This window comes from Mus musculus, chromosome 13 (assembly GCF_000001635.26).
Source record: "Mus musculus strain C57BL/6J chromosome 13, GRCm38.p6 C57BL/6J".
NCBI classification, from domain to species: Eukaryota; Metazoa; Chordata; class Mammalia; order Rodentia; family Muridae; genus Mus; species Mus musculus.
Genome location: NC_000079.6, coordinates 110,239,769 through 110,262,670, shown reverse-complemented (window position 1 = coordinate 110,262,670; position 22,902 = coordinate 110,239,769). Strand labels below are relative to the sequence as shown.

The window sequence follows — 22,902 nt, the reverse complement described above, 5'->3', positions numbered from 1 at the left end:
TTCTTTTAGACCTTCTTTTGGGATTATTCCATGTCTGTTGCTGCCACAAAATACCTCATGCTGGATACTTTATAAAGAAATGGAGCACACCTTTTAGAGGTTCAAATACTTGGTGTCAGCTTCTTGTAGGTCGTCTAGAGGTCTTCTAGCTCTATCACAGAATGTGGGATGACATCATGATGTGAATACATGTAAGAGTCAGAGATAATTGGGTGAGATAGGAAGCCAGAGAGATTCAAGGCCAGGTTTGTTTTTGTTGTAACAACATTTTGTTGTGGAAATTAAGCAAGGTTCCTTGAGAGTTTGTGCTATTCCCTTCTGAGAGTGGTGTTCACAGTGACCTGTTTTGTACTGGGTTCCACCTTTAAAGTTCTTACCACTTCAGATGGAGAACCAAGCTTCCATCTCAGCAATGCCAAACCATCCTGAACTCAGTGTTTCTCGAGAGGAGATGTAATGAATATTATCCAGGTTTTATGGGAAAACAGAGTGCCTAGCCTAGCATTTTCAGCAGAACTTGAAGCCATGGTTCAATTGTTTTGTATATAACTGTCCAGTACATTAGCTGCTGGGTATGTGTGGCAGTTTGTCTGCTTGAAATGTAGCAAGTGTGACTTTAAAAACTACATTTGAAATTCTGTTTAATTTTAGTATAGTTTAAATCGCCATATGTCCTTTGTGGCTCGCACATTGACTAACAGAGCAATTGCCATATAATTCATATCATCAGAAAGGTGCTGAAGCAAATCAGCTCACCATTCAGAATGCTTCCTTTCCCTCCCGAGCCAGACTGGTACTTAGAAGTGATACAATACTGCTTTGATAGATAGTAAAATCATCAAGAAAACAGTAAAGAATAAACATCTACCTAAGCCATTTATACTTAACAGTAAACTAATCTTGACTCTATACCAAGTTACAAATCTGATTTACAGAGGTATTTTTTCTATATCTTTCATGAGAATTCTAGGTAGACACTGGGTCACTTTTATTACATGTGAAAGGGGAAACTGTAGCATATCAATTAAAATAAGTCCACAAAATACATAATGTTCATGTACATGCTCTTAGACAGTAAAACAACTATACAATGAAGAAAATTAAAAATCAATAAAGCTAAATTCACAGAGACGGTAAGTAACAGAATCAGTGCTTGAAACCAGGAAGGATTCACCATGCTGCTGTCAAGAAATGTCTCCCATATGCCCTTTTGGAGTGCCGTGTTTATCATATAGATGTCACTGGGAAATAGGGCAGAGGTCAGGAATGTGTTCCCTAGCCCCGATTGCCTGGTTTTAGAAGTCTGCATTTATTACTTACTGTCTGAATAAACTTGAGTGCATTATCCCATATTTCCACGGCTCATTTTAATAGGGATAAGGTATCTACCTTATATTTAACCCTCGTATGAGGGTTAAATAAATGAGCAATGCCTGGTACATTTGGAACTGTATAAATTTAACATTATCATTATTTTTAATTTTAAGGATGCTGACGTGTAAACTGGGATGCTGATTTGATACAAAGTTAATAGATGAAATAGAGATGTGCTTAGAATTTATTTTTTTGTAGGCAAGACTAATAAGCACATTTGTAGAAGAGAAGCCCTGTTCAGTCAGCTTGGAGCCCCCCTAACTGAGATTACAAAGTTTCAGAGCCCTCATGCCCTGCAGATTCCTCATAGCCTTGCTTTTCATGTTACTTTGAGAGAAGGTACCTTTGGTGACTTTGATTGCTTGTGAATGCTGAAGAGTGACAAGCACCAACACAGCTGGAAAGAGCTGTAAGATTTGCTATTCTGTTTTCCAGCTGGGAATTGTTGTCATGGATACCAGCATCAGAGGGGACTGGGGAGTGCTCTCTACTTGCTTCCTGAGTCTCTGACATCTGTTTCTGGCAAGGGCAATAATGAGTCTGCTTCAATATCAAATGGGAAACTGATCCAAACTCACTTTCCCCCACAGATGGCCTCTGCACAAGATGCCAGGTTTGGTCAGAAAGACTCTTCTGACCAGAACTTCGACTACATGTTCAAGTTGCTGATCATTGGCAATAGCAGCGTGGGCAAAACATCTTTCCTGTTCCGTTATGCCGACGATTCCTTTACATCTGCATTCGTCAGCACGGTTGGCATCGATTTCAAAGTAAAAACTGTATTCAAAAATGAGAAGAGAATCAAGCTTCAGATTTGGGTAAGTGACTTTGAACTGACATCATTCTTCACTCTGGGGCTGTTAGACATTCAAATCTGCAGGGGAAAAAAGTCTACTTTGTCAGGTCTCCATGGGTCCCTTGAGCTTTGATTTCTAGCCTTTTTGCTGGAGAACATTGTGTTTCAGAGTGTGAGGTGATGCTTTTGAAGATGTGGGTACTGACATACTTTTTGTCATATGATGCTGTTCAGCAGTCTTTAGAAGAGAAGAAATCCAAGCTCCTGTGTTTGGTGGTGGTGGTGAGTGGGGGTCACTCAATGAGAGTGCGGCTCTTCCTTGATCTGCATGCCCTTGAGAAAGTCTGAAGCCTTCTGTGGTTTGTTTTATAATATGTACTTAAGCAGATAATACATATATACATATACATATACATATACACATACACATACATACATACATACATACATACATATATACATATGCATATATAGTCTTTCAGGGCACAAGGGTCAGCCTGACTTAGGGATTGCTACAAGAGAAGATGATAGAATATGGGGAAAATAGAGCTACTTCCTAGGAAGTCCTCAACCTAACTTTGAGAGTAACCTTTTTATACTTAGAAACCTTGGTGTTTCAGCTCTGAAACCCATGTTTGTATGCTCAAATAGCAGAAATCCCAAGAAACAAAATGCATAAAAGAAGGCTCCTCACAAAATTCTGAAATCAGTTGTCTAGATTTCTGACCCTCCCAGTTCCTGAAGACCAAAGGTTTCTTAACTAAATTGTTGATGTAAATTTAAAAAACTAGAGAGTAAGAAACAAGAAGAATATCTGTGAGTAGCAGTCCCAAGTGATGAAGTAACCAAGATACTAGATTTCATAAGACAAATTCTATATAGTAAATATCTTATGAAGATCCCAGTGTTCCTAAGTTCATAGATGGACTGGAGTCAGTTTGGACCCCCTTCTGCCACTCAAATTGATTGAAGCAATAGACAAGTATTTCCCAGGAGGTGTTGTCGGCCTCCTTTGGAGACAGTATCATTTGGTGTTGGTAGAGGGCAGATCTGCAGACCTGATACCTCTTCCATTAAATATAGAAAGTTAAAGAGAGACAAATCCCAGACTGTGGCATTTAGACCTTTAAAAAATAGAACAGCCCATATTAAAATGTTTATATAAACTGCATGAACTTTAACCGTCTTAAAGGTCTTAGTGATAAAATTTAAAGAGGCAAAGATGCAGGAATATACATGAACAACTGTCTAACAGCAGATTATGACCATTTGACTTATGCTAAATCTGGAATCTTCTAGGTCTAACTAGAACTCATATAAAAGCTTGGTGTAGGTCAGCTCCAGGCTTATCATCTCGCCAAAGTCACTTTAGGGTACAGTGTGTGTGTGTGGGTATTTGGTTAGGAACTTGCATTCAGTTGATGGCCACATACCCTCAGTGCATGCAGACAGAAAGATGGAATCCACGGCTTCACATTCAGAGCCTGTTTCCTTCTCTACCTTCTTAGCCTTGGGCAATCAAAGTCATAGGATAAGTTTCGTACTCAAGTTTAAGAATGTTCCCTTGACTTCCAGGGCCTTCTGTGGGTTGAAAAAAACTAAGTTATTCTGATAGCCACACATCTCTTAACACCATATTAGCATACTTCCTGCTCATCAGAAAGAGCAGTCATTTTCCTGGCAGATACTCCCAACTTCCTTTCTCTTCTTTGTCCTCTAGAGATATTTAAAATCAATCCTTATACACAGTATACTAGCATAGTATGTTACATTGCCCTTGTGGTCATTACTGGTTTCCTAAATCTAGGCTGCTGACATAACTATTTGTTGAGCTATAACATTATCTGTCCTTAGTACAAAACTGATATATCTCAAAAAATAAAAATGATTGTTTTTATACTTACGTGGGTGATCTTCTTAAAATAGTGCTGCTTCTGGGCCAGAGCTAACTTACTGCCTGTTCTTGCCTCCTGTGTTTTCTCACTCTGGGGCGATGCTGCCCCACATGGAGCTCGCTGAGCCCAGCTCAGGTGCTGCAGTCCCTCCTGCTCTCTCTCATGAGTACCAATTTCCGTGACCTCTGTGTAGCCTCTGACGGTGTTCTTCTCCCCCTTGTCCCCAATTCCAGAAGATGTGTCACTGTTTGTGAAGCTGCCGTGTGTCCTTCCAGGCAACCCAACATCCTACTTCATTTCAGAACTCTACTACCTCATTCTAGAGACACCCACACCCCCCAAACCAGCCACCTCGGAGCTCTTAACCTTTCCTTCTCCTTATTCCTGAGAGGAGTTTACTCTTCATTTGTATTTTCACAATTAAAACATATTCTTGTTTCCCATGGGGAGCATACCTCAGGGGACTATGGCAGTAGGATTGTGAGTTTGAGGCCAGCTTGAACTACAAAGTAATATTGTATGTCTCTTTAGAAGAAAAAAAAAATCACAAAACACTTAACTCTCAAATCTCTCCAAGCCAACCAACCAACAAAAGCACCACCCCGTTTCTTCTCTTTTGGCTATGCTGGGGGCTTTCGATGCATTTACGATTTTAGGGTTGTGTAACTTAGTTTTACTCGGATCTAGCATCTGGTGTACCGAATAGGAAATATGCAGAGGGTCTATAGAAAGATTTCGTGCTTTTGAACGTGCACTATAGTTAGAGAATTAAAGACACATACAGAAATTAAGCGCGTCTATAAGCAAACACTGCAGCAGGTAAATATTATAGATATCGGTTGTTGGGTGAGAATTGTCCATGTATTCTCTCTCTAGGCTCCTGGTGATCCCACTTCATGTTGCCTGTCTTTCCTGGGTGATCTGAAAATGGCATATGCTAAGTAGCTACCTCAGGGTCACACACGGGGATCACCTTAGGGTCACACCTAAGGGGATTTTCAAGTTTGGTCTATCAGCTTCTACTGTTGCCCTTGTTGAACCACCCTGCTGTGGTAGACTTTCGTGAAGATGACCGTGATAACCTTGGACCACACATCCTGGTATACTGAAGACATTTGGGGAGGAGTTTGATTGTCATATTGGATTGAGGTTTGGGATAGAAGTTATGATAAGGAGTAACACAGTCTATGCTTCAATGTACATATTCCTCCAATAAGTTCAGGAATTCCTGTTCTATGCTCAGAGCACACTGGTAAATACTGCCTTATATATAGTTACTGCTGCGTAGCAACACTGATCGTTTATTTGTGACTATATTTAACACTGATGTGTTGACATCTCTTGGTGGCTTAAAAACAATTTACTGCCCTTCACAGCCTATTTTAGGCACTTATTTTAACGTCTAATTAATTTACTAAGACATCAAAAAATATCATCTCACCATATTACATATTTCAAGACAAAGAAGGGAAGGAATTTCACAGTCTGGGAGCCACTGAGGATCAGTCCACTGCACTACACCCTTTACCAAGACAGGCTAAAAAGACCGTGGCCCTCTGAGGTGCTAGAAAATACCCTGGGGTGTTCAGATAGTAGGGTGGTTACCCAGAGCTGAAGAGAGTATACATTGGACAAGGGCACCAGCCAAGACCAAGTGAGGAGTCTCTTCAGTCAAATCCCTATCATTATTTAATTTCCAACAAAGATACCTAGTTAGGAAACAAGATCTAGAGAAGTTAAGCAAGTATAGTCCATGCCAGAGCAGAACCTTAAATCTGCATTTGGGACTTGGGCCAGTCTGATTTTCTATGCTGAATTCACAGTCCACATAAGGGTTGCACTCTGAGAACACTGACAAACTTCATATCTGATTATCAGTGAAATAAATGTACTAGACATAGACAAATCGAATGAGGCCAGATTTCAGGTAATATTCCTATGTCAAGAGGGCGGAGACTCCGCGAGAAGAGGCAGAGGAAAGTCTGCTTTTTCACCATGCTGGTTTGCTGTCTCTTCATGTACTGTGTGAGATTTCCTCTCTCTACAAACTGCCTGCTGAATTGTCACAGCTGACCATTTAAATAAAGCCTTTTTTTATTTTAGCCTTTGAAGAGAAATGTTGGCCACTGTTCCTGGACATTTTATACCTCTTCTCCATGAAACTTAGCACTTTAAATATACTTGATATATGTTATCCTTCAGTTCCATTCACTTACAAATTTTAGATATTAGCATATTTAAAAATCCCTTTATTCTTAATCACATTAGCCTTCCTTATTGCAGTTTCATTTCAGTATCCCTTTTGAGTCTCAAGTTTTAGAGAGATAATCCAACATTTCAGAGATTATAAATGTTTAAGTTGGCTCTCTCTCTTCTTAACATATGTGTAATGTTAATGTTAGTCTACTGGGAATAAACTAGGGATGTATTTATGGTATTTTGGTTTAGGTTTGTAAAGGGCTGTCTGGGGTGAGATATGAGAAAAAGGGAAAGATGAAAAAGTGTGTGGTATCCATATCTGAGAAAACCATAACTCGTGTTTATTTTCAGGGTCTAGAAATAAGGCAGAAACTCAGAGCGATGATTGGAAGCTAGAGATTGCTGGGAGTTTGAAATTAGACATGGAGTCAGCCGCACTCTGACTGTGGGATCTGTGAACAAAGTACAGCTCCGTCTCACTCTGTCCAATTATTCAAGCCCACAACTCACATGTGACTCTAATGGAAGGCTAACTGCTCAGTTAGGGAATATGGTTCACACACAGGAAAGGAAAGGTTGGGAGACAGGGTTACTATTTCCTTTAAAGCTGCTGCAAGCATCCATGACTTCCATTCTCCTTGGTACTCTTGGTGTTCCCAACTCTCATAGGTTTTGTTTGTTTGTCTTGGTTGGTGGGTGTCTTTTGCTTTGTTTTTCTTGTTTGTTCGTTTTTTTAGGGGGTTGGCTTGGTATTTGTTTGTCTTTTTTTGTCTACCTTGAGCCCTTTCTCTCTGCATATTGGTATCATTTTAAATGTGGAACGTCTCTCGTAGACATCTGTATCTCAGTCAGTGTAATATTTGGGGAGATTCTGGAATGTTTAGAATGTAGGGACTTGGAGAGAGTGCTCAGGGTGGCCTCGAGAGGAATAAGTTTCTTTCTGTTCCAGTTTATTCCATCTGCTTTCTGCATTCATTTGAAGATGTGTCCATCCCCGTGCTCCAGCTGCCTGCTGTCACACCTCCCTGCAGTTATGGACTCCTCCCCCTGAAACCATAAGCCAAAAGAAACGCTTCCAGAAGCTGATTTTTTTCATAATGGCATTTTATCATAGCAGGAAAAAGCAAACTAGAATGCTATTCATGATTTCTGGACTGCTGTGAGTTATTGGAAAACATGTTTTGAGTGTTTGGATATCAGGCTACCTTCCAGAGCTGGGGACATTAAAAACTGGCCCAGGGAACCTTGATGGAGGCTTTTCTTCAGCCAGTCCTCCATGTTGACACCTGGTGCTGTTGCTCAGATCTAGTCTGTTTCCAGAGAGGTTGATATTGATGTTACTATTACAAAGGCACTGCGGTCCAGCAAGCAACAAAATGATTGGGGTTCATAAATTGCTTTATATACTAGTAACTGTTCTGGAATCTATGGTGGAGATAGTGCAGACCCGTTGAGAAAATGATGGTGGTCCTGATTCCGACTAGAGGTCAGGGAAAATGACATTTTAAAACGTGCTTTATTATTTAAATGTGACAAGGTCAACAGAGGAGAAGGTGGCTCTGCCTTTGAAGAGATAGTTTGTTGTATCCAATGATCACAAGACAATGGCACTTAGTTTCTGGGAGGGAGAAGCAGGTGTATCCAAATACTTAAAAAAAATCATCATATGGTCATGAGGAGGAGGATGGGAGCTGTAGGCACAAACCTCACTCAAGAGTTCTGTCAAAAAAAGAATGGGGAAGGAAGTTATAGTTTCTGGAGTGGCTGGTTAGGATTGTGTCTGCACTTTCTGAGATAATCCTAATGGTCTGGCTGACAGGACACATGAATAGAGGCAGAGATCCGCATAAAGGAGGTGAGTGTGCAGTGAGCTCTGGACTGGTTGGCCTGCCGTTGTAAAGATTCCTTCAATAAGTTCTTGGCTTCAGTGTTGACCGACCCAGAGAATAGCAGCCCCTCTGGGATGAGTGGGGCCTCAGAATGAAAGGGAAATGAATGAAATACATGGGCAATGCAGAGGAAGGTTTCTACTCTGACAGGGGCTGGAATTCTGAATAGTCTCACACAGGATTCATGTATTTCTGAGTGTTTGTGGACCTGGAAAGATAACTCAGAAAAAAGATATTGCAAACTGTCAAGCAAACCCATATTGATATTAATTTATACTAGTAGTATTACTGAAAGCAATATTTTTGAGCCCAGTACTGAGCACTGAAATACAATAAAACACATGCATGCACATACATATACACATACACACACATACATACGTATGTTAGGATTACTTAACACAGGCTTTTGTTTTGAATTTCTGTCTTAGACTGGAAATCCCTATGCAGCCTCGGTGGTGCTTAAACTCCTAAGTACTAGGATTATAGGTATTTGGTATAATGACACTCTAGGTTTTTATTTTTTGATATAACCCAACAAAGATGGGTAGCATTATAGCTCTATTCCAGAGATAAGGTAAAATAAAGACACAAGCATAATGCCATTTGCCCAAGGACACAGGTGAGTTATGCCAGCAGCCATCTCCCAGCCTTGGTACTACATTCTAAGCCCAGGTATCTGACCATACAGTATAAATGAGGTCTGCAGGCAGGACAAAATATGTTTCACTCCTTAGGACATCTAATATTAGATCTTGCATATCTTAATGCTCAGTGACTACTTTTCTACACTGCATAATTGCTTATTATCTTTCTTACTTGTTCCAAGAAATTTATAGTTCTGGGGGTGGAGAGGATCGGTTAATTTGCTTGGAATTTACCATCTGAGCAGGAGCACTTTGTAGACGATCTGGTTTGTGTTTAAAACACATATGTATGCACAGCAGAAGGGACTGGAACACATTCGAGTGGCTCCATTCTTTGCTACTGCTGGAGACCACGGATGTCATCGGGGGTATGTGCAATGGGAAGTGGGCGCCTGGGCGACAGCAGCGCTACCTCCCAGTTTTTATTCAACGCTCATTTAGTCCAGTCTTTCTGCTCATCAGTTTGAGGCTGGCCTTAAAGTCTTTAGATTTATTTTAAGGAGCCAACACACTCTGCCCAGACAAGGTCCTTAAGAGAATGGCAAACACTGGAGACAGCTGCCAGGGCCATCCTTGCTGCTGTCATTTGTGTGCTCCCCTCCGCACCATGTTGCTTTTAACTTAGCACTTGCTTTTCCTCTGAGGCTGAGAGAGGCCAGCTTTCATTTTTCTCCTGAGAGGAAACTGATGTGGTGTGTGAAATGTCAAGATACACGAAACCGTTCACTCTGTTGGTGGCTGAAAGCAACATCCCTGTATCCCACTGTGTTGAAACCAATTTCCAGCTCTGAAAAGACACAGAAAGTGGCAAGGACTCTGTTCTGCCCTAATCAGGTCTGCCTGCTACATAGAAAACAACTGAGGTAGAAATGGCAGCATGTTGCAATCAGTAACAGGTTTTGGCAATGGAGGTGGAATGGCCCAATGAATAAAAGGAGTAGGGATTCTGGAGTTAAGTGATCCAGGTTCTCAATTCTTCTTCATTCTCAGCAGCTGGGTGAGTTCAAGTCCCAGGCTCCCTTTGTCTCCAGTTCATTTCATTTATGAAATGGTGTGGCGTATGTCTGAGCCCATATATATTTGTACTTCCTTCAATCGAAGCATGAAAGACACACTCAGTAGGTGTCATTGTGCTGTGTTTCTAAAAGTGGTCTACTTCCACTACAACTTACGTAACTGATTTAGTTAATTTTATAGTATCGAATGCTTGTGGAGGGTCTACTGTGTACCCCAGCGGGTTCTGAGAGTACAGTAGTGAAGGGTACCCAGGAATCATGACAGGGTCCAACCATCTGACTGGGCTGTGGATATTATCTGATGCTATGAAGAACAGGTAATGTGTCTTGGAGATTCCGAGAACCTTTATTGTGGCTATCCATACCAGAGGTGACAACTGAGAAGTAAGCCAAGAATCATTTGTTCATTCATTAATCCAGTGGCATTTATTCTGTGCTTAAATGCCTTTATAATAGGTGCTTGAGGAAGAACTTGGAACTGAAGCTAAACACACAAAAATAGCAATTATGGTAAACACTAAGGGAGAGACGGAGCACTGTGATAATTGGAAAGCACAGTAGGGGGCAGAGCTTTTAGGTAATTTCATAGGAGGTGGAGAGTTTATATGAAAAGATTCCTGTGCTGCTGAGGTCTGGAGGCATTTAGAGCAGGGGTAAGCTTTCAATGTGAAAGGAAGGAGAGTTGTTTATTGATTGATTGATTGATTGATTGATTGGTTTTTCAAGACAGGGTTTCTCTGTATAACCCTGGCTGTCCTGGAACTCACTCTGCAAACCCTGCTGGCCTCAAACTCAGAAATCTGCCTGCCTCTGCCTCCCAAGTGCTGGGATTAAAGGCGTGTGCCACCATTGCCCAGATCATGTCTACTTCTTATTTATCAAATTCTGACTTCCTTTGATTTTTGCCCTCTCTCTGAGCAACGGTGGATTTAGACTACTGAAATATGAGGCTTTTGGCAATTTGTTGATCCTCACTAAGACAAAAAAAAAAAGGATACACACTCCTATGGTTTGAACAAGATTCAGAAAGTAGATGGGCAAGCAAATGCATTGCTGGGTCCTTAGAAGACTCCAGGAGCCCAATCTTCAACAACCTTCATGATCACTCAGTCTTGCGTTCGTTTGTGGAAACCTTTTAAGCCTGGCTACGGGGACTGAAGAGGTATGTGAGTGGTGAGAAGCAGTTACAGACTGTGCAAGATGTGTACAGAGTAAGGCATGCCAGCCAAGGTGTCAAGTGAGCCAAGAGGATTAGGGCAGGAGGCTGGACTCTAGGGCTCTGCGTAGCCTCAGGGAAATATCTTAAACGCTGTAAGTCTGATATATAAAAATAAGGGGATAAATCAGAGGAAAATAAACAAAAATAATAACTAGTATTCAGCAGTCTCTTATGAGCTAGCTGGAGTTGTTTGTGCTAGGTGGACCCAATACTCAAAAGAAAAGTCTGTAAGGTAAAAATAACCAGCGCAGAAGGTAATGACTTCAACCAACTTCATTGCTATCGTTTTGATATAATATATCTCTCAAAAGTCTCATGGGTCAGAGGTTTGATTCTCAGCTAATGTTTTTATTGAGAGGGGATTGGATCATGAGGGTAGCAACTGCACCAATAGATTATTCCATTGATGGGCTCATAGTCGGATGGACTATTAAGTGGTGCCTAGCCACCAGAGGCATGCCTTTTAAGGAAGAGTGTGTCCACTGATCCTTCCTTTTCGCTCTCTCTCCTTCCTGCCCAAGCTTCTTTGTTTGCCACACCCCATTCCTGTGCCTGCCTTTCTGCAGGCCCCAAATCATTTGAACCAGTTAATGTGGAGTGAAACCTTTAAAGTCTCTCTTCCTCGTTGTGGTTTTTCTCATAGTCATAAATGTGACAGATGGTTTACAGTGTTTTCTCTCAACCTATTCTTCTAAGCCCTTTCTCTAGACACATTATTCTCGAATCAACTGTGGCCCACGCAATGTAGCTTTTATTCTTAATGCTTATAATAGACAGCGGAAATGCTGCTGTGGATACTGGTCCTTTGAAAGCAAACTAAACCTCTGAGAGGGTGAGTGACTTCCTCCAGGTCATAGAATTCTTTCTGTGACATCTGGAGTGGCATCAGACATCATTATTAGGACTCACAGAAAGATTAGGAAGCATCAACAGTCAATGACAGAAAGAAACTGATACTGTACCCACCAGATTGGTGTCTCCCATGATACTCCAGCCAATGTTTGACGATACTTCTATCGCAAGGCTTCTCAGTGGCTCTCACATCTTCTAAGGATTGCACCTTCCATAAAGGAGAGGCAATTCTGAATACCTAGTCTCAGATAAAGGAAGTTTTAAATGATCAAACTTGGAAAAATCAAAACTTGAATAGAAATCTTTTCATGAAACCATAGGTAGGAACGAGGAGGTTAAAAAAAAAAAAAGGAAGAACGTGGAGGATAGGCAATTGACCTCCAGAACCATCAGGAGAAGAACTCTGGAAAGAATTCTTCATTTCCTGGAGGTCCAATGGTGTTTTCTGAGGTCTTGGGTCTACCAACACTTTCCTTTTCCTTTTACAGTGGCAGAAGACCCCCTGCATGTCTCTCAAGCATTTGTCTCTCACTACATTTCCTTTTCACTTTGATTGTAATTCTTCCCTACAAAGAAGCCTCTTGTCTTAGCAACCAGATTGTAAGGCAGTGTCTCAGGGTAAGCATAGGAACTGTTGATATGTACAGACTCCATATCTGAATACTTTACAGAGACCCCTTTCCCCTCCTTTGCTACTGTATTATAATTCAACTAAAATGTTGAGGATGTCTGAACATGCGGGTTAGTTTAACTGGAATTCTGTTCTAGACTTACATGGATCCAAATTCCCCTAAAACAGTAGTATCATGTAGTCATTTTGTGATGACGGATATTCTTCAAAACCAGCTCTCAGAGTCTTTACATATTGGTTTCGTTAATTTTGACAAGTTAATCAGCTTTCTCATACCTCAGTTTTCCCAACTGTAAAAGGGGGACAACATTAACTCTTTGGGTATAATCTTACTGTCAAGGAAAAGTAGAATATTTATAAAGTTCTTATCATAATACTGATCGTAAGTTCTCAATTTTAAAAAGTCATTATTCCTTATAGCCTTTATCTTAACATCATGAATGTCATGCACCAACTTATTTTCTAGGCCAGACATTTCCAGGTCTAAAGCATACAGACATTTACATGAAGTAGTTTGATTTTGATGTTCTGGTATATAATAAGACGAAAAAGATGTAAAGATAATGATGAGCAAAACATCTCCAGGACAGTGGTATGTTCTGTCTCTGTCTTTGTCTCTGTCTTTCTCTCTTTCTCTTCCCCCGCCCCCCTACTCTACCCAAGTTCAGTCATATGCAATGTTGAGGTATGTCCTGGTGCTTTTGAGGCATCTGTGCATTTAGATAACCATTAGCTACACAAAGAAGTGAAACCCATACAGCTTGTTTATTAAATACCCATAAAACTGATGGCCTACCCCAGAGCAAAACAGCTATACATCACTGGGTTCAGAGAAAGATGTTATTAAAATTCTGAGATGTGCTTTCTTCTCAATACTGCCTCATGACTCTGGAAGTTTTTAATCTAATATATGAACCGAGCTGTGCCTGTGTCACTATATCACCTGTTGGTATTTTTCTACCTGGAACATTTGAAGTTATACAGGACTTACTATCATAAAACAGAGTTCAAATTATGGTACTAGTTAAACATTTAATTACCCGATATATTTTTCTAGTCATATTTAAGGAAAAAGCACTGCACTTTCCTAATGGGTAGTAGTTAATTTTATAGGAACAATATTTTTTCCCTTCTGCTCTTATTCCCATAAAAGTAATTCTGCTGACCCTGAACATTCTCATTGTGCTCAAGATAAAGAAGATAGAAAGTTGGGGGGAGTGTAAAGTCAGCCTATGCAAATCATTCTATTCTAGATGCCAGTGAGTCTGAAGGAATGGAGGGCAGGTCACTCACAGTTTGTATTTTTTTGCCAACTGGACACACACCTAGATGTGCCTGGAAAGAGGGAGTCTAGGCTGAGGAATTGCCTTTATCAGATAGGTGTGCTCTAGGACATGTGTAGAATCTGTTCTTGCTTCCTGATTGACATGGGAGAGCCTAGCCCACCATGGACAGTTCCATTCTGGAACAGATCTCCTGGTTTGTAAAGGAAAGACAACAGAGCCCACTAGGGGGTAAGCCAGTAAGCAGCACTTGACCTCTGTTTCAGTTTCTCCCTCCAAGCCTTGAGTTCCTGCCTTAGCTTCCCTTGGCGACGCCTCTATTAATCAGACATTGTGTTTTCATTTTCTATAAAACTAACCTGTTATATTTCAAGAACTATTTTCCATTCAGATGGACATTATTCAGGTTCCTTAATTCTTTCCTCTCTCCGTCTTAATCTGTAATCTTAAACATCTTGGCATAGAAAACATGTTGATCACTTGTCAACTACTCACTAGCATTTATCATTTGCATTGCTTTAATCTTGATACCTCAGATGTCTGGGAACTAGTGACATGGAATAGGTAGTGATCCTGACCTCGTGGACAATTTGGGGAAGAGAGCCTTCCAGGGGTTGTGTATAGTGAAATAATCTGACACCAATATCTTGAATCAGTTATTTCTGGGTAATTGCTATGTGGTATAGAGAATAATAGCAGGTTCTACAGTGAGGGCACCATGGGCTTTCAGATTTTCTTTTATCTCCCAGTGATTTACACTAGAATAGCACTGAAAACAAATGTGGATCTAAAGAGAGCATGAGAGAACAACCATGGCAAAGGAGTTGGCCTCATCATTTGTATTTTATAAACAACAAAGGCAGCTAATGGTGCAGGCCTTCTGTTCTATGGGAAATGGAATCTTTGGGGGTCCTGTGATGGTAATCCATTGGCATGGTGATGCTGTAGGAGGGGTGAGTTGAGAGCTGAGCATCCTCAGATCTCATGTGATTGGTTAAGGGCGTAATTAGTAGTCTTTCTCAATTGGTCCCAAAATGGGAACAGGAGAAAAATTAGGAGATTTACCAGTATGATGGCTATTTCTGGTTGTCACTTTGACTATGTATGGAATGAAGTGCAATACAGAAATGGAGAGTACACCTATGATTCAGATCTTGAAGCTGGAAGACACAGGTTTTGTTTGTTTGGTTTTTTTTTTTTTTAACCTGGATCTTGACATGGCAGAGTGGTCATGAAAAATTTAGACCTAGGCAAGGTTGTATGGACCTTTAATCTCAGAAGACGAGGGCAAGCAGATCTCTGAGTTCAAGGTCAGCCTGGGATAAAGCAAGTTCCAGATCCAGGCATGGTGGTGCACACTTTTATTCTGAGTCACACCTTCTGCTGGAGACCTACATAGGGACATTGGAAGAAGGAAGACTCATTGCCCTTCACCTGTCTGTACTTACTTGCCAGCACATCTGTTGGACCCTACTTCTTCAGGATTCTAGTTTATACAGAGCATGTGAAACAACTAGCCTCATGGGACTGAGCAACAATTAGAATTTTGGATTTCCTATTCACAGCTGCCTATTGTTGAGTTAGTTGGACTATAGACTGTAAGTCATTACAATAGATTCCCTTAATATATAGAGACATTCCATAAGATCTGTGACTCTAGAGTGTCTTGACTAATACAACCAGTTATTAAGTCCCACACCATTTGGTTGATTGATGAAGCTTCTGTCCAGCTTTCTAGGCTATATCTCAGTAATAACTTGAGTAGTTTTACTTCCTTCACATTTGACCTGCAGCCAGTTTGCTTCCTGGTTTGCTGATTATCATAGAGAAAGAGATCAGTTTCATAGGCAAGTTAACGTAAATCGTGGACTAACGTCTGTTTTTACATTTGGTCTGGTGTGCATCCATTTGTATATTAAATCCCTCACAATATCCCAAGCACAAGGGAAACTCAAGAGCAATGAGAAGAATAACACAAAGAAATGCAGTGAGTCCTGTGAGTTGGATAGTTTGATTTTAGACAAAGTACCTGTGATAGGATTTGTTTTTATTTCCTATAAAATGTGGATATTGAATTTGCTTTGTAGAACCATTTGGAGAAGTAACAGCATGTTTAATGCACCTCTTTGAGTGTTCTCACACTCTTTGGACCCATATATATAGCTATAAAAGCTATTCAGAGTCCAGAAGAATTTATATGTACCTGAATCATACCTATAGCTAAACCCATTATTGCTATTGTATAAGAAATTAAACCTGAATAGTATTTAAAATATCATGAAAATGCTAAGCATATACCCTTCATATCTACCCACTAGCAACAAGGTAGTTAGTTGTTAGTCTTGAGACTGGAAGGCTGACTTCTTATTCTTGTCACTCAAATATAATTACCTGGAGCAACCATCGCCCCAGTTCACACAAGAAAGGAAGGTAGTGTTCATGCCATCCTCCTTCAGCCATCCTCTGTCTCTACTTGGCACCACTGGCTTTCTCCATTGGGATGTCCAGAAAAGTTCTGAGATGAGGTCAGCTAAGGAAAGCAAACTCCTGGATCCTGAAATTTGTAGGCATAAATATTTTGCAACCTACTTTTAATAAGCATTCAATCTGTCCTCTAGCCCACCACCAAGCAGAGGTAGTGAAAGAGGAAAAGTGCATGGGGAAGTGGACCTGTTTAGCAATAGTTCTTTGGTGCAAGGCTGATCTTCTTTGGCAGTAGTTCAGTCTTGTAGCAAACACCAAACATGAACCAGCAGCTGTAGACCAGTTCTCTAGGCCAGCAGACAGCGCACATGAACTGTCAGCTACAGACCAGTCCTTTCAGCCAGTCAACACCAGGCACAGACCAGCAGCCGTAATTCAATCCTGAATGAACCATTAGGCTCACCAACCAGCCTGAGGCAAGGCTGCAGAAGCAGTAAACTGCTGCAGGAACTTCACAAGCTGTTCTTGGGTGAGCTTCTCTCAATGACACCGTTACCACATCAAGAACAGCATGTAAGGCAAACCAATACATGCCTGTTGTTAGCAGAGAATAGTGAGGCAGAGAAACTCAAACCAATACGCAGTGCTCCTCTCCCACTGTGGTATCATATTTATACTCCTTCATCAAGCATCCTTTCATATGTTTGCTATATCCAAACATCACCTGTCTCTGCTTCAGGAAAAGGTTCTTTCACATGTCTGCTTTAGCAAGACTTCCTTTGACCTATGTGCCCCAGCAAAACATCATGTGACATAACTAACTTTCCAAAGAAACTAGAAGTTTCCACTTCAGAAAATCTTTCAAAGTTTTTCAGTTCGCCAATTGCCAGTCTGTGGGAGGCTTTACACGAGTGAAGGAACAATGTCCCAATTTTTCTAATGATAGTCAAATTGTAAAACATTGGTTTGTTCATCAAGAAATGAATGGACTTTCACAAGTGAATGATGAAGTCACTCTCCCTGTATCCTTTAAACTCAGTCACCCACAGGGAAGGCTGATCCAGACCCCTAAAGCATACCATTGACTATTTTATCACAAACCAGAGGGAAAGTGAGATGATACTGGGTATGCTGTTTAGCTGAACTTCTCCTCTCCCTCAGTGCTGGCCACTGCATTTAGTGCTGTGTGCACAGGTTTGCCCTCACACACTTAACCTTCCCTTATAGTAAAGTAAATGTAAGGAAAGACTTTCCCCATGTTCACACCACCACCACCCCCTTGAAAATTTCCAAGGCTTGGTTAATGAAAGACTCATAAAATTTCATCTCTCCCATAAAGTCAACCACAAATTCACAATCCATTGGAAACAAGAGGACACAGTTTGGAAACATTTTTTCTTACTTGCTGTCCAGCGAGCATCTTTGGATACTAAGAAGTGTGAAGCTGTGAGTTTTACAAAAGAGTTAAATTCCAGATGGAGTTGTGTATGACACACCCACCAAAGGCTGGGTGTGAAGATTAGAGGGGGAAAGGCTTCATGGTCAGGAGCTGGTAGAAATGATGTGAAGTTTGCAGAGGGCTTCTCTAGGAGTGAGAGGGACATGCAGGGAACAGAGGAAGGGGCAGCCTCGGAAGACAAACTTATTCCATGGGGTGTGTGAGCACCCTTGTTTTTCCAAGGGAATAGGCTGGTCTATAACTTCAGCATATACCATGATCTTTCCAATCATCAAGTCCCTGAGGGTCATGTTTCAGATGCAGATTTTGAGCCTCTTCCCACTTCTACCAAGTCAGGATTGCTCTTCAAATAGAAGCAAGGACTCGAGATGTTTAAAATAAGTTTTTAATTTTATAATTGCCATTCTATAAAGCAGGTGCTGGGTGGCCTGACATATCTCCTCTTACGCTGTGTTCCTGATGAGCTGGGTAGGCACTTGATTTATAAAGACCACATAAATCTGGGAAGTGGGGCAGCCTCTTCGCAGAACTCCTGATTTCTGGAGCCAGAGAGCAGCCTTAGCTTGGCTCAGATATAGCTGCCAGCTGAAAGCCTTTTATATGAAATAGCTGGAGTCAGAGGTTTGTGTGGCAGGAAGAACAGCATCAATGTTTTAAGACCTCAACATAATCTGACAGACAGAGGATCTGCATGCCTTTTGTCTTTTCTTGTCAATGTACCACTGTTTTTCTGTCCCTCTCTTTAAGACTAGATATAGCTTCTTTTCCTGTGGGTTACTAACTTTGCTCTTGGCCTTTGTTCTTTTCTCTCTTACTTATGTTCTTCTTAGACACAGACATCTTGAAGGATTTTCTCTAAACTCCCTTCAGCCTACGTTTCCATTTTGTATCATGACATGAAGGAAAGCAAGCAAGTCCCAATACCATCTCACCCCAACTCAGGCAAAGAGAGGCTGCTTCTGCAAGCTCCTACTTTTGCAACAGCTAGTCCCACGTTTAAAAAGGCATGCTAGGATGTCTTCACAAATCCTACTGAGTAACAAACCCTGACCTCTGTGGAATCCCAGGGCAGCATTGATCCAAATTCCTAACCTTTACCTCAACAAAGGCAACATAAGCCTAGGAAACCTACATCATATCTTTTAGAGAGTGAGTTAAGGAACATAGGGGCAACATAGGGATTCCTTCTATAAGATGGAAAATCTTACGGTAAAATCCCAGGGCATCTTAAAACTGGATGATAGAAAGGAAAGTAGAGGGCAAGACAGAGGTTTAAGACATTACACATACAGTAGGTTCTGCCATGACCTGATAGCATTTTTTTTCTGAGAAAAATATAATAGTAATTAGTGCCAGGAAAAACATTTAATATATACACTCCTGATAGAGAAAGGGAATAAAGAAGATGCCAGAAATAGTTAAAACTTGCCACACCTAAGTGAAGTCTTGTTGTTGATACAGACATACAAGTAAGTATCATTTAGATGTTGTTGGCAACTTCTTCTTCCACTAACTCTGGGCTCCAGAAAGCTTCATAATAGGGCCATGGGAGCTTGTCATTTGGTTGCTGGCTATCTGAAGGCCATGTACGTGTGTCTGATGGTGTGAACCAGTGCTCATTTTTTCTGTAAAGATTTAGTTGAGAAGTGTGGTTGGCTTCCCTCCTAAATTCTATTCATGTATTTTTAGTTCTCTTATTAATTGCCATTATTTTCCCCATTATTTCAATCGTTCAAGTTGACGGCTATTTATTCTTATCTTTGAAAAGCTGGAAAGAGAAGATAGCTTAACAATTCACCTCTCAAGAACCGGTGTTGCATCTGATTAGGAGGCCAGGCCCTGATATCCAGCCGCTTGGGTTCAGCTTCTTGGCAGTTCTGTCCCACAGCCCAACCAACTCCTCTCAACTCCACTTTCTTCAGCCATAAAATAATTACAAATAGAACATCTACCTTGAAATTATAAAGAGCAATCAGAGGAAAATGTGTGCCTCACAGGCAGAGATACTCAAGAGATACTAGTTTTTCTTATTGGTGTAGCTCGGATCAGGTTATATGCCAAGTTATGCTTTGCCATTCTGAAACTACCCCCTGCTCACACAAGTTTCCTAAGGCATGGTCCCCCACCATGGGGGTTCCTTCCTGGAGATATGGAAGCTTTTCCCACTGCTGGGTACCTTTTAGTTGTATGAACTCTTAGGCCCCACACGACCTGGGTCCATGCTGGCTATAGAGCAGTGAGGCAAATGAGAAGGCAGTGTGGTAGGAGGATGTTGGAGGCTGTTGCTTCTCTTTGCAGAAGGACTGTCATACAAAATAAAGATGTTCGACTGAAAGAAAATGAGAGAGGCAATGAGAGGGAGGGTGGGGAAATACATTATTAAGAAGGGCAAGGTGCTTGTGAAAGCACATTGCTGAATTTAACTCAAGCTTCACAGTAATGGTAAGGTTTGATGTAAGGAAAGTTTATTGCCCTGCCAATCAGTTGAATTCCTATTTGATATAAGGGAGGTCAATGCAATACCTTAGCCATCTGTCTTAGAGAAACCACAATGGATTGCATTCAGCCTCAGTAGCTGAAGGTTCTGCGTCCTCAAATTCAAATCACTCTGCTAGAAAATATCTGACAAAGAATTTCGGTTAGTACTAAACATGTAGGGTTTTTCTCCTTAGTGCTATTTCCGAAACAAGACAGTCAACAACTGTACACGTAGCATTTAGTTTGTATATGGAATTTGGCATTATAAGTAACCTGGATATGATTTAAGCGTATGGGATAATATGCTTATGTTATAGAGAATAACATTGCATTTTTATATGAGATGGAAATATTGGCAGAGTTTGGTATCCACAGACGGTCATGGAAGCAAACCATCTTGGATCCCACTACTAAGAAATGCACTTATTGGTAAATATAAATGGTTAATTCTTCTCTTTTATCTCCAGAGGACAGTATATTAAAGGTAAAGGAAGCAAACTTGATGGCCAGATACATACGTTATGGTGAGAACCTGGCCTCTGTTGTCCAAAACACCATGGGTGGGGGCTGCACTCTGTCCTTAATGTGAGCTCTGTGAACAAAAATGTCTGCCCCTATGCCTCTATGAACACTTTTGGTGTCAGGTTGTATCATCTGGAATGAAGAGTAGACCCCTGGGCTTACAGTAATGACTTCTAGAGAACTGGATAAATTTAAGTCAGACAGAGATTGTTACTTGGGATCACATTCAGACTCACTGTGTCTAGACCTGGAAACCTTCTGGGACTGGACTGGTACAAGTGCCTTTCTGGACCAGGGTTTGTATGTCTGTGGATTCTTGTTGGTCTCCCCTTCCAGCCTTTGCACTAACTCTGAACAGTTTGCCTTAGAACAGTTGTCACTTAATGTTTGCTTCTTTTTCTAATGTAGAAAAGAAAATGAACGTATAAAATCTTAACACAGCTTGAAAACTCTTTAGTAAAGAGGACTTCATTAGATTCTAGGCAGTGGGTGGGAGTTGACATTGGAGTGGAGAGAAAGACGTGAGTTTTGTTTGGGTTAGCATGCTATTGGATTCTTGTTATCTAATCGGTAGCTATTATATTCTAGGACTCTATTGAAAAAGATGTTGGAACTTTCTGCATACGTTAATGATGAAATGTCTATTAGTTTTAGAAATCTAGACAGAGGACCAAAGAGAACTCATTATATTAATTATATTTCTTTCATTGTTTTCAAGTCAGGAAAATCAGTTCAGTTGAAATATCTACTTGATATTCTGGCTGCAGCCAAGCATGAGTTCTTCTTAAATTACATGAATATATGGAATCAGGACTTACCTGTACATAGGCGTGCATCAGTGTCCTGAAGTTTCTGGTATCCCAATTTCCAAGGAACTGGCTCATTATCATAGCTTCTGCCCTAGCATCTCAGTGCCTCTGAAAACATCCCCCCACACACTGAGTCTGTTGATTAATCTCTCTCTGGAGTGTAGGTTCCAGTTGAGTCTGTGTTATACTGTAAACTGTGAACCCTGTCTTCCCCCTGATGTCCTACTGCAGTGCATCCTCATTAACCTTCCCTTTGCTGTGGCCTGCTTGTCCCTGCACTTCTTCATTGACCTGCCTACACTCATGCTCTTGAGCTTTCTGAAGGGACTCCTGGGTTAAACTCAACAGCTCCTAACTACAACTTTCAATCTGTTTTCAAGTTTGCTAAATCATCTTGTTTAGTCTTTTTTTATTATTAAAAGTTTGAATAAGCAGGAAGAAAAAGTGACAGGGGAAGGAGAAAAGTCAACCCCCTACAGAGTGCTGAGGCAAGGTCTTTGGTGTTGTCTCCTTTTATTGTGCAGGGATCACCATGGGAGTGGGCGGGTGAAAGCAGACCACCTGGATGAAAGGAGGCACAGGGATGTCTGTTTGGGTTTGGGGCATGTCAATTCCTTCCCTGGGCATTTTTAAACCCACATCTTTGTCTGCTTTTGGAATATTCTGCATATATTATATACAATATTAACATGATGGGGGTGATGATTAGAGATACATGGAGTTCAGAAGTATGGTTAAGAAAAAATGGAATACATTAGAAGAACTCTGACATGTAAGGGAAGTATTATATCCATTTTTCCAAGAATTTTTTTTCCATTTTTTTCCGTTATGAGTGGTTTTTATACTTCTATTTCAACTAATCCTGGTGTTGTCTTATATGCAGGAAACCATATCAAAAACAAAAACAGAAGATCTACTAATCCTTTAGTGACTTTTTTAAGACTCCAAAGGGAAGACAAAATGGGTATTGAACAAGTGAGCTCAGCCCTGGACTTTCTATTCATCAGTATATTTCTTCTTAATGTCTCTCCTGTTCTCTCTCTCCCTCCCTCCCTCTCCTTGTTTTTTTTCACACCACCTTTTTATACTTAATCTCTCTCTCCTTTCTTTCACACTCTCCACAATACCCACTCTTACACAAACAATGTGTATTTATTTGTGTGTGTGTGTGTATATATATATGTGTGCGTGTGTGTGTGTGTGTGTGTGTGTATTTGGATTTTAGTTTACAGCTCATATATGAGGAAAAAGTTTGTGACATTTCTCTGTCTGAGTTTGACTTATTTCATGTAACACAAAAATTTCATCATCCATTTTCTCATAGGATATATATATATATATATATATATATATATATATATATATATATAGAGAGAGAGAGAGAGAGAGAGAGAGAGAGGGAGAGAGAG

The 22,902-nt window shown here is 40.7% G+C and overlaps 1 protein-coding gene across 4 annotated transcripts in view; it reads left to right on the top strand.

The window, feature by feature from the left end:
• Rab3c (RAB3C, member RAS oncogene family) overlaps positions 1-22,902 on the top strand; it is a 226,810-nt gene that overhangs the window by 18,326 nt on the left and 185,582 nt on the right. For all 4 annotated transcript variants that reach the window (NM_001360099.1, XM_006517741.4, NM_023852.5 and 1 more), the window contains exon 2: positions 1,965-2,192. In NM_001360099.1, coding sequence (NP_001347028.1) covers positions 1,965-2,192 — 228 coding nt within the window. The remainder of the gene's footprint in view (positions 1-1,964; positions 2,193-22,902) is intronic.